This window comes from Periophthalmus magnuspinnatus, chromosome 12, assembly GCF_009829125.3.
Source record: "Periophthalmus magnuspinnatus isolate fPerMag1 chromosome 12, fPerMag1.2.pri, whole genome shotgun sequence".
Classification (NCBI taxonomy): domain Eukaryota; kingdom Metazoa; phylum Chordata; class Actinopteri; order Gobiiformes; family Gobiidae; genus Periophthalmus; species Periophthalmus magnuspinnatus.
Genome location: NC_047137.1, coordinates 1,963,647 through 1,981,450, shown reverse-complemented (window position 1 = coordinate 1,981,450; position 17,804 = coordinate 1,963,647). Strand labels below are relative to the sequence as shown.

The 17,804-nt window shown below is 39.1% G+C and overlaps 1 protein-coding gene across 1 annotated transcript in view; it reads left to right on the top strand.

The window, feature by feature from the left end:
- The first annotated feature begins 10,134 nt into the window (after window positions 1-10,134).
- The window catches only part of LOC129456704 (uncharacterized), a 28,200-nt gene continuing 20,530 nt past the window's right edge, over window positions 10,135-17,804 (top strand). Inside the window, 8 exon segments of the mRNA XM_055225766.1 lie at window positions 10,135-10,150; window positions 10,262-10,368; window positions 11,353-11,577; window positions 11,715-11,808; window positions 11,887-11,958; window positions 12,361-12,411; window positions 12,494-12,603; window positions 17,131-17,193. Coding sequence (XP_055081741.1) covers window positions 10,135-10,150; window positions 10,262-10,368; window positions 11,353-11,577; window positions 11,715-11,808; window positions 11,887-11,958; window positions 12,361-12,411; window positions 12,494-12,603; window positions 17,131-17,193 — 738 coding nt within the window.

The following is a 17,804-nucleotide window of genomic DNA, read 5'->3' as shown; positions in this document are numbered from 1 at the left end:
CTGAACCACCTTAAGTTTTTGTCCATGGAATTTGCTAAAAATTCTGGCGCATCTGAAAACACTTGGTCAAATTGGCTCTACAAAATGTTTGTTATCTTAGTCATAATTGGATGTTGCGTCATGCCATGTCTTTGATTGCTGGTAGAGATCGAAGACATGGGCAGGGCCACTGCCCTAATGAAGAATCTCCCTCGTCACAAATTTCGTTATTCTCCGTAAGGTCTCAATTCTCATGTCCCGAACCAATTGACTAAGTTTGATAAAACTATGTAGATTGATCATTTGTTTTAAAAGATATAAAATCCAAATTCTGAGTCCCAATAAGTGCTCCTTGTTTCTTATTTGCTGTCCGAGAGTCATGTGTTAATTTATGTTTTATGTTAGCCTAAGGGCTGGGATGTGTTATAATGCAGTGATTAAAGCGAAAGCTAATATTTTACTCATTAGGGGAACTTTAAGTTGAATGCATTATTATGTGAAAGTAGTGTTTTGTTTTTAATTTTGGTTTTGTGATCACATGTGATATGTGATCAAAAGGGGGAATTGTGGGATTAATGTTTCATGTAACATGATATTATTATACATGATATATTATACTTTGACCTGTATGTTTTTGTGGGTGCCAGTGTGGCACGATGATGTCATAATGTACTTGGAACATACATGAACGTGGAAGTGTTATGCTATGCATTTTGTATTAACACATGCAAGTTTCCCAAGAAAGATCAGATAAGAATATATGTTTTGCACACTTTGTCTTCATTGAACCCAGATAACATGTACATGTCTGTATATTCTAAGCTAATCATTAAGAGAATGTGACGTGTACTACTAGTATATAGAGCCCACTCTGGAGATGTAAAATTAGAGGAGATTTTGTTGAATCAGTTTGAATGATGCCTGTGCCAGAATAAAAAACCTGGTTTATGGATCTACTTGAGCCTACTAGATTTTTATTTGCGGTGTGCCTCCGGGAAAAGCTGACAGATGACATGGGCATTTTTGCACATCGCCATGACAATGCAGTGAAAAATATGACATGGTTCCAACTGACTTTTTTGATCAGGATGACATGACAAGAGTCATTGTGCCAAATTTCACAATATTCCATGAAACTAATATTTTTTCTGATGAATGGGAAAATGTGGGCGCATTCCCATTAGGATAGCATTGGCAGTTTGGCGCATCACTATGGCAACACGGTGCAAAACACATGGGTCTGGTTGACTTTTATTGATTGGGATAAACCAATGGAATTTTGTGTCAAATTTGGTAACATTTCGGAAAACTAAGTTTTCAGCCCTCCATTCAAATATATTAGATATTCTGTAGTTTAGTTTCTTTCCTAATGAGTAGGTTTAGGCCTCATCATAAATTGGATAACTTTTGATGCCACATTCCCTGATAGTAACGGCTTTTCAACTTTATAAGATTGTTTTTAAATAATTATAATCCAATGAAATGTCCTGTCACGCTGGTAAACTGGACTCAACTGCAATACAAAGAGAACCGCCAAATGTCTCAAACTACAACAGAAAGTGTCCTTTAAGCAGGTACTTCGGAATATGGTAAATCAGGGACTAAACAACTGAGGAATAATGTCTTATTTAATATCAACGAAAATCTCTTCCACACTGGGGATTCAACAAGAGAAACAGGCTGGGCAAATAAACTCAGGAAGAGGTAACTCTCATAACATGGGCGAAGCCCATGCACTCATCGTTGCAGACTGTCTTCACGAAGTTGCGACTCCTGTATCCTAGCAACCCATGCCGTAGGCATGGGACATGCATATTTGTTCTTGCTAGCATGTCTTCAAGTGATACCAAACAAAAAAGATTATTATGGCCACGCCCCCTGACAAACCGTAAGTTGGCCATCTTGGATTGAAAATTCCAAAATGCAAAGTCAGCGTTTTCGTTGACGTTGCATTTTCGTCAACTTCTCTGAAGGCGCTTCACCTGCAGAGCTGAAATTCACTGTACATCATCTAGACAAGTGGGGCATCAAAAGTTATCCAATTTATGATGATGCCTATCACGGTTTCCGTGTGGCGAAGCCGCAAAATTCCATCGGAATTTTTGCATTTTTCAAAAGTCAAAATTTGCTCCCGTTTACGCATGCAAAGTCCGATTTGGCTCAAATTCGAATCAGTTGTAAAACTTTTGGGCCTAAAGCTACTCATTATGACAGAAACTAAATTGGCGTGATAGCGCCCCCTACAGAATAACAAATATATTTGTATGGAAGGCCAAAAATTTTGTTTTCCCAAATGTTACCAAATTTCACACAAAATTCCATTGGGTCATCCCAATCAATAAAGTCAAACAGACCTATGTCGTTTTATGCACTATGTTGCCATGGCGATGCGCCAAACTGCTAATGTTATCCTAAAGGAAAACCTCCCAATTTTTCCCATTCATGGGAAAAATATTAGTTTCATGGAATAATGTCAAATTTGGCACCATGGCTCTTCATGTCATCCTGATCAACAAAGTCAATAGGACCCATGTCATAGTTTTCATTTGGTTGCCATGGCGATGCGCAAAACAGCCCTTGTTATCCTAATGGGAAAATTTCCAAATTTTCGTACATTTCAAAGTCTTATAACGACTTATTACTGTCAACGAAGAACATCAAATTTGGCACAGTGATTCTTCAGGTCGTCCCCGTCAAAAAAGTCCAGGGGGCCAAGTTTGTATTTTGCACGGTGTTGCCATGGCAATGCCTGGAAAACCCATGTTTTTGCATTTTGTGCATCAGCACTTCCAATGTGTTTTGACTTGTTTGGTGACAAGTGCAGCCCAAAGCCGCAATATAAAAGGGACAAGTGGTGCGTCAGCGCCACCCACAGGGATTGCCAGGTCGGCCGAGTGCGAAGCACGGCCCGTGAGGGCCGTTCGATGCCGCTTGCGGCTTTAATTTGTTTTGTTTTTTAATAGTTGCATTTGATACATTTATGATGATGTCTGTACAGTGCAAAACAGAAGTGTTGACATTAAAATGTCTGGTCAATGAGAATGACTTGGGGTAGGGGGGTAGAGTTGTGGCAGGGCTATTTGACTTGTACTATTCATATGTAATCAAAGTCATTACAGCCGAGAGTTTGGCCCCAACAGCCTTCAGCAGAGAACGCAATAACACATTAGCCTTGTTTCCATGTGAATGCAGCTCAAGAAGTATCTAGCAAGCTCATCTCCAAAGAGGCTGAAAGTGGATTTGATTTCAGTAGTTATATTAGAGTGTATTCCTAATTACAGTTTTGTAATGTACTCTAAGTTTGTGTTTAGTATTTAATGTAATCAGTTTATTAAAGGTAAAATGACAGTGTTCAATTAATGTAATCATTTTAATTACAGTGATGTCCATGTAAATCTGTGTACATTATTTCATGTTTATCCTAACACATGTCCATTTTTATGTAATAGTTCTTTGTGAACATGGAAATGGAGAGAGCAGTAGTGTTTGAACAGAGATAAAAACTGTGTTTGTAGCAGGAGAAGTTTAGAAATGAAGGGCAAACACGTTTGTCTTTCTTAAGTATGTTGGTGTTGTCATAGTGTTTATCTTAATATTAGTCATTGTAAGTTTATATTTGTGTTGTTATTTATACTTATGAAGCAAGCATTTGTTCTTAAAAAAAAGAAAAGGCAGCTGTAAAGGATAATATTAATAACACAAATGTTTTTAATGATCATATTATGAATGTTGGCATGTTATTTAGGGTTCAGTTCAATTTGTAAAATATAACTGTCAACATGTATAATACATTTGGCCAAAAAGTAGTTGTAGTTTGTCAGATAAAAAAAAAAGAAAATAATACTAATAATAATAATAATTAAAACTGCAAGCAGTGATAAAGGCCCTCGCCACCCCTTGCGACCGCGGGGTACATGCCACCGCGGAGATCCTGCCTTTCGTTCCCGCTTATATCGCCCCTCCCCCCAAAATCAGTGACTGAGTAATACTACTCCATTCATTCCAATGACACCATTTATCACATTGTCACGCCTGAACGGTTGGAAATAGAAGTATGTGTTCATTGGCTTTTTTGTTCAGTATGATGAGAGGAATATGTGTACCAAATTTCAATGGTCTATGACACACTAATTATTTTTCATCCTTGTTGACCAAAACCCATGTATTTCAAAGATAAATGTCAAACGTTGCCATGGCAAAACCTTTCAAAATAGAAGTATGGCATCATTGACTTTTTGGTCAGTATCGGAATTGGGATGTCCATGCCAAATTTCAATTGTTTGTGACAAAGTGTTTTTTTTATGTGCCATTAAAAAAAATTCAAGGGGGCACTGTGGAGCAATGTAATATTTGATATGTGTAAATTGTATATCTTTGCACTCAGATCAAGATTTTTAACAAAATGGATATTAATGCCGGAAAATAGGAAACTGCATGTTTGAGCTACACACAATTAAAAACTTCAAAAATGTCTTTTTTTCTTTGTAGACTGGCCACACCCACATTTTATGATGTAGAAACATCAAAGAGAGTTCTTTATAATCCCACATGGGTCTAGTTCAATTTTACCAATTTGTAAGTTTCTTGAAAGAAAATCCAAGGCACGAAAAATTCAAATGTGAGAGGTAAAATTTTGAAAAAATTGAGTTCTGCCCACAATGGCCGACTTCCTGTAGGGTTTAGGGTGGGGTCATAATATAATTTTTTACTTGTCTTGACATGTTCTATGGTTGTACCAAATTTCATTTGTCTACGATGAAAAAGATCTCTCATTGCCGTAATGTATTTCAAATTTTGAGGTGGCGCTATTGAGTCATTTTGAAACATAAATTTTTTTGAACATCAAAATGCACATTTTTTTGCCAATCTTGAATTTTAAGCCATAGTTTGATGAGTGTAGAGCATCTATTTAGTCTACAACAAAGTCCAGTACTCTGAACCCCATTCATTTCAATGACACATTTATTATGTTACCACGGTAACATAGTGACCGATAGAGGTATGTTGTCATTGGCTTTTTTGTCCAGTTTGCCAAGCCAAATGACCATGCCGAATTTCAAATGTTTGTGTCAAAGTAATTTTTTTACATGCCATTTAAAATTTTCAAGGGGGCGCTGTGGAGCAATGTAATATTTGATATCTGTAAATTGCATATCTATTCACTCAGAAAAAGATTTTGAACAAAATGTATATTAATGCCGGGAAATAGGATACTGCATGTGTGTGTTATGCTCACTTTAACAAGTCAAAATATTGCTTTTTTCTTTGCAGGCTGGCCACACCCACATTTTATGATTTAGAAAAATCCAAAAGAGTTGCTTATAATCCCACATGGGTCTAGTTCATTTTGACCAATTTGCAAGTTTCTTGAATGAAAATCCAAGGCGCAAAAAATCCAAATGTGAGAGGTAAAATTTTGAAAAAATGGGGTTCCGCCCACAATGGCCGACTTCCTGTAGGGTTTAGGGTGGGGTCATTATATAATTTTTTACTTGTCTTGACATGTTCTATGTTTGTACCAAATTTCATTTGTCTACGATGAAAAAGGTCTCTCATTGCCGTAATGTATTTCAAATTTTGAGGTGGTGCTATTGAGTCATTTTGATACGTTAATTCTTTTGAACATCAAAATAATAAATTTTTCACCAACCTTGAATTTTGGGTCCAATAAAATTGACTTTTCGTTAACGTTCAGGGGGTCAAAAGTGGATTCAAAGTTGTGACCAAAATAATAATAAGAAGAAGAACACATTGCCCCGTCACAAATAAGGGCCCTGTGAATTTTTTCACACATCCACGACAAAGCGATTGTCTTCTATGAATTTTTGAAAATGAAATTTGAAGAGGGCGCTAGAGAGCCATTTTGTGAGAGAGTGCCTTGATTTGCATACCATTGCGTTCAGCTCACAAATGTGCATAAACGCTGTATTAGCCTTTTCCCAACAAAAAATGTGTGAAAGAGAAATATTTTTTTGAAATTTTCCAAAAATTATGATTTTGTTGAAAATTCACCCTGACCACACCCAATGTCATAATCAAAATGTAATTGATAATCTTTAATCACACATGTGTTTAGTGGGATTTGCCCAAATTTGACGTGTTTGTGATGAAAACTGGGCGAGAAAATGTCCTGAATGCGAGGGTGTGCACTTTTGTCGTTCCTGGGTTTGATCCAATATGGCCGACTTCCTGTACAATTTAGGGCGGGACCATAATATCATTTTTGTCATGTCCCGACATGTACTATTTTTTTTATGTGAGTTTCGGATTTGTACGTCGACTTTTTTCCGAGTCGGGCTCCCATTGGCCCCATGAAAATCAAAGTTTGAGGTGGCGCTACCGAGTCATCTTTAGTTATTTTTTCTCGGAGTGTTTTGTGAAAATTAGAGCTCCTCGAGTTCTAATTTTTGACACCACTCACTGCCATGTCGGGGTGTGTTTACTACTTGATTTTTGCCATTTTCCGGGTTTCGGACGCGGTTTTAATGAGTCCCTCGCCGGGACGGAGTCCCAGGCTCGGGCCTAATAATAATGGAAATTCTTTTTCCACCCATTTTTTTTCTCCTAAACCATAACAGCTACAGTCATGTGACTTTCTCACATTGTGCCTCATCACAAATAAGGCCCCTGTGAATTTTTTCACAAGTCCACGACAAATCGTTTGTCTACTACGAATTTTTGAAAATGAAATTTGAAGAGGGCGCTAGAGAGCCATTTTGTGAGAGAGTGCCTTGATTTGCATATCATTGCGTTCAACTCACAAATGTGCATAAACGCTGTATTAGCGTTTTCCCAACAAAAAATGTGTGAAAGATAAATATTTTATTGAAATATTGCAAAAATTGCGATTTTGTTGAAAATTCACCCTGACCACACCCAAAGTCATAATCAAAATGTAATTGTTAATCTTTAATCACACATGGGTTTAGAGGGATTTGGCCAAATTTGAAGTGTTTGTGATGAAAACTGGGCGAGAAAATGTCCTGAATTTGAGGGTGTGCACTTTTGTCGTTCCCGGGTTTGATCCAATATGGCCGGCGTCCTGTACGTTTTAGGGCGGGGCCATAATATCATTTTTGTCATGTCCCAATATGTTCTATTTTTTGATGTGAGTTTCAGATTTTTAAGTTGACTTTTTTCCGAGTCGGGCTCCCATTGGCCCCATAAAATCAAAGTTTGAGGGGGCACTGTGGAGAAATATAAAGTCTGACCTGTTTAAATTGTATATCTATGTGTTCAGATCAACATTTTGAATAAAAAAGTATATTCATGCCGGGACGTAGGACACTAACTGTGTGAGTTACATGCAATTAAATACTTTTAAAAATGGCTTTTTTCTTTGCAGGCTGGCCACACCCACATTTTATTACTTAGAAAATTCCAAAAGAGTTGCTTATAATCCCACATGGGTCTAGTTCATTTTGACCAATTTGCAAGTTTGTTGAATGAAAATCCAAGGCGCAAAAAATCCAAATGTGAGAGGTAAAATTTTGAAAAAATGAGGTTCCGCCCACAATGGCCGACTTCCTGTAGGGTTTAGGGTGGGGTCATGATATAATTTTTTACTTGTCTTGACTTGTTCTATGTTTGTACCAAATTTCATTTGTCTACGATGAAAAAGGTCTCTCATTGCCGCAATGTTTTTCAAATTTTGAGGTGGCGCTATTGAGTCATTTTGATACATTAATTTTTTTGAACATCAAAATAATAATTTTTTCACCAACCTTGAATTTTGGGTCCAATAAAATTGACTTTTCGTTAACGTTTAGGGGGTCAAAAGTGGATTCAAAGTCGCGACCAAAATAATAATAATAAGAAGAAGAAGAATGGAAACGCATTTTCCACCCATTATTTTTCTCCTAAACCATAACAGCTACAGTCATGTGACTTTCTCACATTGTGCCCCATCACAAATAAGGCCCCTGTGAATTTTTTCACACGTCCACGACAAATCGCTTGTCTTCTAAGAATTTTTGAAAATGAAATTTGAAGAGGGCGCTAGAGAGCCATTTTGTGAGAGAGTGTCTTGATTTGCATACCATTGCGTTCAGCTCACAAATGTGCATAAACGCTGTATTAGCATTTTCCCAACAAAAAATGTGTGAAAGATAAATATTTTATTGAAATATTGCAAAAATTGCAATTTTGTTGAAAATTCACCCTGACCACACCCAAAGTCATAATCAAAATGTAATTGTTAATCTTTAATCACACATGGGTTTAGAGGGATTTGGCCAAATTTGAAGTGTTTGTGATGAAAACTGGGCGAGAAAATGTCCTGAATTTGAGGGTGTGCACTTTTGTTGTTCCCGGGTTTGATCCAATATGGCCGGCGTCCTGTACATTTTAGGGTGGGGCCATAATATCATTTTTGTCATGTCCCGACATGTACTATTTTTTGATGTGAGTTTCAGATTTTTAAGTTGACTTTTTTCCGAGTCGGGCTCCCATTGGCCCCATAAAATCAAAGTTTGAGGGGGCGCTGTGGAGAAATATAAAGTCTGACCTGTTTAAATTGTATATCTATGTGTTCAGATCAACATTTTGAATAAAAAAGTATATTCATGCCGGGACGTAGGACACTAACTGTGTGAGTTACATGCAATTAAATACTTTTAAAAATGGCTTTTTTCTTTGCAGGCTGGCCACACCCACATTTTATTACTTAGAAAATTCCAAAAGAGTTGCTTATAATCCCACATGGGTCTAGTTCATTTTGACCAATTTGCAAGTTTGTTGAATGAAAATCCAAGGCGCAAAAAATCCAAATGTGAGAGGTAAAATTTTGAAAAAATGAGGTTCCGCCCACAATGGCCGACTTCCTGTAGGGTTTAGGGTGGGGTCATGATATAATTTTTTACTTGTCTTGACTTGTTCTATGTTTGTACCAAATTTCATTTGTCTACGATGAAAAAGGTCTCTCATTGCCGCAATGTTTTTCAAATTTTGAGGTGGCGCTATTGAGTCATTTTGATACATTAATTTTTTTGAACATCAAAATAATAATTTTTTCACCAACCTTGAATTTTGGGTCCAATAAAATTGACTTTTCGTTAACGTTAAGAGGGTCAAAAGTGGATTCAAAGTCGCGACCAAAATAATAATAATAATAAGAAGAAGAATGGAAACGCATTTTCCACCCATTATTTTTCTCCTAAACCATAACAGCTACAGTCATGTGACTTTCTCACATTGTGCCCCATCATAAATAAGGCCCCTGTGAATTTTTTCACACTCGTCTTTTGTTATTTTTTCTCGGGGTCTTTTGTGACAATTAGAGCTCGTCGAGTTCTAATTTTTGACACCACTCACTGCCATGTCGGGGCGTGTTTACTACTTGATTTTTTCCATTTTCCGGGTTTCGGACGCGGTTTTAATGAGTCCCTCGCCGGGACGTAGTCCCAGGCTCGGGCCTAATAAGACAAAGGTGGGAACTTACAGCTAAAATACTAAGGCACACCCCAAAAAAATGGGGCTGGGTTATGCGTGAGGGGAAGGGGGTTGGGTTATGTTCCAGGAGGGTGGGTACCTGGGAAGGAGAGTTTAAAAGACAGAGGCCCGAAAGAGAATTTGTATTGGTTTGGTTTTCCATTCACAAGACTCCCATTCTGCAAGGAAGATTACTTTTCTTAGTTTGGTTAATTCATGTTACCTTTTTACTTTCCCACTCTACGAGGAGGATTACTTTCTCATAATTTGGACCATTCACTTTGATTTTTTACTTTTTTTATTTTTTTGCGACAACTACTATCATGTCACAGCTCCTTTTGGCTGCATCAAGGTATGTGAAGTATTTTGGATTATATACAGTTACAATGTCTTTTGTATGTCTAAACTGTGGTACTTTTTTAATGGTGTACTATTATTACTGTCAGTCTACTTTAATACTTGAAAATGAACCATAGTTATGTTTTTTGGAAAGTGCACCTGAGCTGATCAGAGCCAAATAAAATGTTGTTTATTTTGCTCTGTTTCTTGGAAAAATTACTAACCTCCTAGGTGTTTAGAGTTTGTCTTGACATTATAATGTTGATTACATACTAATTTTGTATTTTCAACCATTTAAAATGTTTTATTTTTGTTTCAGGTGTTTTGATCAGGTGCTCTTCAGGTGCTCTTCAGGTGTTCTGTTCTAAGCACTGCCAGAGTTTCGTGATGTCTCCTATGTTTGGTATGGCTTCATTTTGTATTATATTATTACTGGTTGTGTTGTGTATGTGAGCAGTTTAATTACAAGTTGTAGAGATGAAATTAAGAATACAATGTTTTTGTATCTTTATAGTGTCGATTGGGACTGGATGGCGTCCTGCTGCGCGCCGCTGGACACGCTCCTCTTTCACCGGGAAACAGCTGAGAGTCTGCATCCTACCTGAATCCCCCAACAAGGAGGTATGTCCAATTTGTTTTAAAAGTTTATATTGTGTAGACACAGTGATGTGACATTTTTAAGAGGTTATTTTAGTCTGTCAGCCAGGTGTGTAAATAATAATAATAATAATACATTTTATTTATAGGGCGCTTTTCTGGGCACTCAAGGTCACCTTACATACAATATTTACATATACAGACAGTTAAAATCAACATTTATGAACATACAGTTAAAAGCATTCAGATAAAAAACATTGAAAAAGGACAGGGCAGGTGTGGATTATAAAGAATATGCCAGTCTGAACAAGTGGGTTTTGAGGTTGGATTTGAAGTGTGAGAGTGTGTCAGTGTTGCGGAGGTCAGGGGGGAGAGAGTTCCAGAGCTGGGGAGTAGAGCGGCTGAAGGCCCTGCTCCCCACGGTGACAAGCCGGGCTGAGGGAACAGAGAGATGGAGAGAGGAAGAGGAGCGGAGAGAGTGAGCGGGTGTGGCAATATGGAGGAGGTCTGAGAGGTATGGAGGTGCAAGGTTATGGATGGCTTTGAATGTGTGGAGCAGGATTTTATATTGGATGCGGTGTGAGATGGGGAGCCAGTGAAGTTGCTGTAGTATGGATGTGATGTGGTTGATGGAAGGGGTACGTGTGATGATGCGAGCTGCTGAATTCTGAACCAGCTGAAGTTTATGCTGTGTTTTTTGTGGGAAATACAGTGCTGGCAGCCTATTCATACTAATTGTGCACATTAACCATGCCTCAACAGCCACCATCATCTCCATTGACATATGAACTGACATCAGCTGAGTTGAGCAATGTTGTTTTGGGAGTTGTTAAAAAAGAAAGTATGGTTGCATTTCACACTGTAGCAGCAGATGCAAACACATTGTACATTTATTGGTGTAAAACAAATTATGAATAGATTATTGGTAAACTGTCAACTAAAATTAAAAAGAAATTGGGTTAATATTAAACACTTCAGTGTTTAATAAATGCTGTTCTTGTTTTCCAGTTGGTCTTGGTTATCGGGGATTCACATCTCAGATCCTTCGTGGAGAGAGATGTGGACATCAGAGCAGATGGCCCATACTCCTTTGGGTACATTTGCTCCCCTGGTGCTACAGCTGACACCCTGGAGACTGACGTACGCCATTCCACTGTCAACCAACGCATGTCAAAATGTGTGGTGCTGGCTACGGGCAATGACTCTTCCACCAGGGGCCAGACAGTGGAGCGGGCACAGAAGAACTTCTAGAGTCTTCTGTCTACAGTAAAACGTTTGCCCAAAGGTATGCACTCCCAATAGTGTCATATTTGTTACCACCAAAACACACTGTCAAATAGTTTGTGAGCTAAACATTTGTATTTTTTTAGACATGTGTGGTGGCCTTCCCTGCTCGTCATGTGGTCAGTGTGGCCAAGCAGAACCAGTTTCGTGAAGCATACAAGGCGGCAGCAGAGGAAGAAGGTAAGACAAAGTACATGTGCTTGAGTGAAAGTCAAATATGGAAGAGTATATTTTAAATTGTATTATGTCTTTTTGTAGGGCTGCAGTATGTCTTCTGTGTGCACAACTTCCCTATGAAGAACCTGCGTCTCTGGGCTAAGGATGGTGTAAGTAACACGAATACTGTTTGTGTGTTGATATAATGTATGTGTGACATAGCAGTGTAATAATTCATGTTATTTTCTTTATGCATATCCACCTCAGTGTACCTGAAGGCATCCGAGTCTTGTCTGACTTGATCTGTAAGGCCATCAAGGATCTGTCTGAAAGCACCGTGGATTCTGCCCACCCAAGCCGCCCCGTGTGTGAGGCCCCTGCCAAAGACCCCTGATGTGGTTGTGAGCTGTCCCACATCCAGATCAGTCCATGTCCCATCTACCACTCCACAGATGGACTCTGAGGGCTGGGAATTTGGAAAAGTAGGGAAAGTGTACAATATAAAATATATGCTGTGTTATATGTGCTGTGGCCAAATTTCTTATGTGAAAGTGCTAACTGACTTTATGTTTTCAGAAGAGTCTACAGTTGACTGCCACCAGCACAAGAAATGTTTCCCTGCGACAGGTTAGTAAAATGTTAACATTATTTTTCAATTCTTCAAAGCACTGTTAGGTCTAAAAATCCTCACTGAAACCATATTTTTCAGGTCACCGGTCTGTGTGCTATTCCCGTGTCTGCTGGCCGCTTCGCTGTTTTGTCTGCACCACAGAAGACTCCTTCAACGTCAAGAACCCAACTACCCTGGCAACAAAGAAGGTAAAACAAATGGTATTGATCCCAAATGGCCCTGTTCACCAAGGACTGAGTGCCCCCCACCCCGTGAGGGTCAATTGATTGACTTAAAAACGCACATTCAGGGATTTTGCCAAAAAGGTTTTTAATATGTAACCACATGTTGCCGAGAGGAAGACCCGCCTCACACACTGGGAGGCCTATAAAAGCTGGAAAGACAAACATCTCAGGACTCTCTTCCTATCCTTTCCTGAGAGTCCGGTGCTTCATTGTTAACTTTACCTGTGATGAACTCATTAAACCCTTCTGACTTATATTTCAGTCTCTTAGTCCTCTTTGACGCTTGCATCAGAAACGAACATTTCTTACAACTATGGTGACCCCGACGTGATGGTGTCAAGTAATCTGGAGGACCTTTGGGCATATCGAGGTGAAGTCTGATGACTGTGTCGGTGACAACCAGGGGCCCCAAAATAAGGTAAGCAGAAAACCTTTTTAATAACATTTCTGCATAGTTTAGTTTATCCTTTATTAGGGTTGTCACTGTCACATGAATCTGTAATTCTCTGTCTCGCAAATTTAGAATATAATTGGGTGGGCTATCTAGTCCAGTTTGTTCTTTCACATGAAAAGTTGCATGAAGCACATTTACTAACACATAGGGACAGATCAATGAGCCGGTATTAGAAATCCTGGTCCGGGACCAGGTGGCGCTAGGCCCGGTTAAGAGACTGCCAGCAGACCAGGTTCTATTGGACAGCCAGGGCTGGGCCCTGAGGGAATCTAGTTAAATTCTTAATCAAATTACCTCTTGGAATAGAATCTGACGAGAGTCTATTGAACATAGTCACTGCTAAGAAACGTACTTGCCCTTATAACCAAGACGGCTGGGACCGTGTTAGGGGAAAATCCTGGTCCGGGACCAGGTGGCATTAGGCCCGGTCGACTGACAATAGACTAGGTTCTATTGTTGGCCAGAGTTGGACTCTGAGGGTGTGGAGCGCCCTATGACTAAGACACGGTTGGACCGTGTGTGGGGTGTGGAGCCCTGGGTCCGGGACCCACTCAGCTGAGCACTATTGAATAAACCGGTAGGGACAGAACTTCTTCTTCTTCTTTTGGGGTCACTGTGGGTGGCTTGGGTCTCTGACTCCTCATTTTTAGCCTTTATCACATAGAGTATTGGCTGGAGTAGAGACTGCGTAGGCTGCATTTGGGGGTGGAGAAAATAAAGGCAAAAAGCCCGGGGTGTAGGAGTGTCGGGTCTTTAAAACTAAAATCACATATCCTGCTAGAACCTCCACCCCACACAGACGCTTTGGCCTCTGCGTAGAAGCCTGGGTGGATAAGGGTAGGTCTAGAGGGATCTCTGTGGTGAAAGGTTTGGATCCATACATTAGGCTTATGTAAACAGGTTTTATTAACATTTTCATTCCCAATAGACCAAATTACAGGTGTGTAAAACAGACTTAGTGACAAACAGACTGACTGACTGTGGTGGAAAAGCAGTTGCGGGTTTACTCAATTAAGATTTTGACTATTTGCTCCCAAGTAAATTCTTAGTGAATAGTTCCTTTAGGGTGAGTCTTATCTCTCCTGCCTATCATACTCCCTTTCTCAGCTATACACCCCCTCCTTTCTTTCAACCCTACCCCCACTATCTCCTAACAGCATTTGCCTGTATCCCTCTCACCTGAAGGTCAAATTGAGAACCTTTTCCACCACTAGACAATGAACGATAGAGGACAAAGTTTACTCCTGCTATGACGAAAGAAGCGTGTACTAATGCTACTAGATATACTCTTGTTTGGGACAGAGGATAGAAAGAAGAAGAAGGTGAACGAAAGGTTTTGTATGTTGGTAAAGGACTTACAGATGAGAGGTTTGATAGGACGTCTCCAAATCCTAGAAAAGAACAATTGCTGAATATTCAAATGGTTGTCCATGTTGCTTGTGATTTCCCTGAAGCTGAATGGGAGCGAAATGGCAAAAAATGTATAGGGGAGTTTAAAAAGAGAGTGGATATAGCCAGAAAAAATAAAGTTCTTTGCAATGCATTCCTCCCCCACTTAATAAGGGGGGCAGGTTTTAATATAACATACACCACAGTGACGCCACAAATACAATTAGTGCAATCTAAAACTGAAAGGGACACGACCTTAGATAAGAAGGGGGAAGATGCATATCTCCCTCCTCCTTATACTGACCTTTCACCTTATAGTGAGGCCCATAAATTACTAACTCAAGCTACTAATTCCACAGTTAACAATATTAGAAACAAAAGTTTGGAAACAGTATAGAAGAAGGGGTATAAAGTTAGTAAATCAAAATTACAATTTGGAAGACGAAGGGTTGTATTTCTTGGGAGATCAATTTCAGGCTCATCTTCCTCAGTTTCAAACCAACATCGATCTACCATATTCCACCACCCTAAACCTAAAATAGTAAAAGACATGTTATCATTTTTAGGTTTAACAGGCTTCAGTAAGAACTATTTACCTGAATATGTCAACCACACAGCCCCATTAAGAGCACTGATAACTGAGGCAGGGCCAACTAACCTTACTGCTCAATTAAACTGGAATATTGAAGCAGAGGAAGCATTTATTTCCTTAAAACAACAAATGGCACATTTATGTGACTTGGCTGTACCAGATTATACCTTACCTTTTCACCTAGATGTGTATGAGAAAAATGGAGTTGGCAATGCAATACTTTATCAGAAAAAGGGGGACGGTGTGGCAGGTCAACGTAAAGTGCTTATGTATCATAGTGCTAAATTAGACAATATAGAAAAAGGACATCCACCATGCACACAACATGTAGCAGCTATATCTATGGCCATAATTAAAACAGCACACATAGTGAAATGTCATCCTCTAATCATACATACACAACATGGAGTAGCAGCCTATTTACAATCAGTAGCCTGTACACTCTCAGAACAACGCACAAAAAAAATCAAACAAATACTAGATCAGCCACATATTACATTTGAAGGCACAACCATCAATATGGCAAATGATCTAGGGACAGGGACACCACACAAGTGCGCTGACATAGCACGACTAGACATGACTCTAGTACCAACATTGTATGCAGAACCACTGCAGAACCAACAACTAATGCTGTTTTGTGATGGATGTAGCTATAGAGATAACACAGGGAAAATTAGAACATCATATGCAGTAGTGAAAGCTACTGGACAAAAGTTTGAAATCATGGAAGCTAAAGAGATACTTATGCCAGGGGCTTCAGCACAATTAGCAGAAGTCATAGCTTTAACCAGAGCATTGCAATTAGCTAAAGATCAAACAGCAAATATATATTCTGATTCTGCTTATGTAATGCATGCAATACACATTGATGCCCCTCATTGGATGCGTAAGGGATTCATAACCAGCACTGGACAACCTATTAAACATTTCAAAGAAATGACTGAATTGATAGAAGCTGTTAAATTCCCATCTGAAGTAGCTGTATTAAAATGCAAGGGCCATGCAGAGAGAACAACACTTATAGCTAGAGGGAATGAAGCAGCAGATGCAGCAGCAAAAAAGGCAGCAGGTTATAAGGGACCTCCAAGTAAAAAGTATATGTGTGTCCAGATGGAAAGATTCAGTGAAGTTGACAGAGCAGGATATTATTGACTTACAGACTCACGCAGGACCGTATGAACATAGTGTTTGGACTGACAAGGGTGCGAAGAAGGACGAAAAAGGACTTTGTCGCTATCATGACGGACGTTTGGATACGCCTAGCAGACTGTTGAGCATATTGTCTACAGAAGCTCATAAGCTAGGACATATTTCAAAAACCAAACCTATTTCTTTGCTTGAGCTAACATGGTGGCATCCACACATGGCAGATATTATATCTCTTACTGTGTATGAATGTGACACTTGTCAAAAATTTAATCCTCGAGCGGCCATTAAAGCAGCCATGGGAACATTTCCTGTTCCAGACGGCCCATGGAAATACATTGTAATTGATTTCACAGACATGGGTCCCGCAAATCGATGTAATGGGTACAGATACCTGTTGGTATGTGTAGAGTCTTTCTCAAGATGGGTCGAAGTTACCCCAGTAAGGAGAGAGACAGCTAATTCAGTCATTAAGTGGCTGACAAGAGAATTTGTTCCTAGGTATGGGTTTCCCCGTACCATCAGATCTGATAATGGCACACACTTTTCTAACAAAAATATGACAGCAGTGTGTGAATATTTTGGAATAAAACAACATTTTGGAACAGTCTTTCACCCACAATCCCAGGGCCTGGTTGAAAGAGCAAATCGCACATTGAAAAGCTATTTAGCTAAAATCATGAACTCCACCAAAATGACGTGGCTGGATGCCTTGCCATTAGCGCTGATGGCAATGCGATCCACACCACATAAACATCTCAATCTCTCTCCACATGAGATCTTAACTGGGAGAAGGATGTACACTCCTCTCCAACCTGATGTGTGTGTACCTAGAAATGACCAAGACCATGAAATCTCTGACTATTACAAAGCATTAACTAATTTAAGTTTAGTTCTCTCCCAACAGACCCTGAACCTGGAGAACTCCTCTGAGTCAACTTTGGAAGACCCAATCAAACCTGGTGATTGGGTACTGGTGAAAAGTATTAAACCTACTTGGACTGAACCCAAATTTGTAGGTCCTTACAAGGTACTTAACAGTTGCTCAAGGGCTATTAGAATCGAAAAAATTGACAAAGCCCCAAAAAGCAAAGTGAGCCACTGGATTCACATTACTCATTGCGTCAGAGCCCAACTTCCTGAACGCACTCTGAAACAAATTAGAACTGATTTGGCCAAACTTGATTCTTCTTAATTATGACTGTGGCATTGTATGAGTACTCTCAAAGAGATACTACATTAATTGTAATGCGGATGCTGCATAATTTCTATTTTCTTCCCTTTATATGTTCCTATAAAATAATCACACAATAACAACACTAACAACTAACCAATAACAGTTTTGGGCTTCACAAAATGTTTATTTCAGCAACAGTAATTTGACTGTTCTCTTGCAGCAGAAGACAACGAATCCAAAATTGACACATGTATATATAGATATATAAATGTGTCAAAGGGGGGATATTACCAATTTAATTTTAGTTTTCAAAACTGGATTGTGTGAAAAAAGGTTATCATTTAGAGAATGTTCCATTAACTATAAGATTGCTAACCAAGTTGCTGCAGGTTTCAAATCTATTC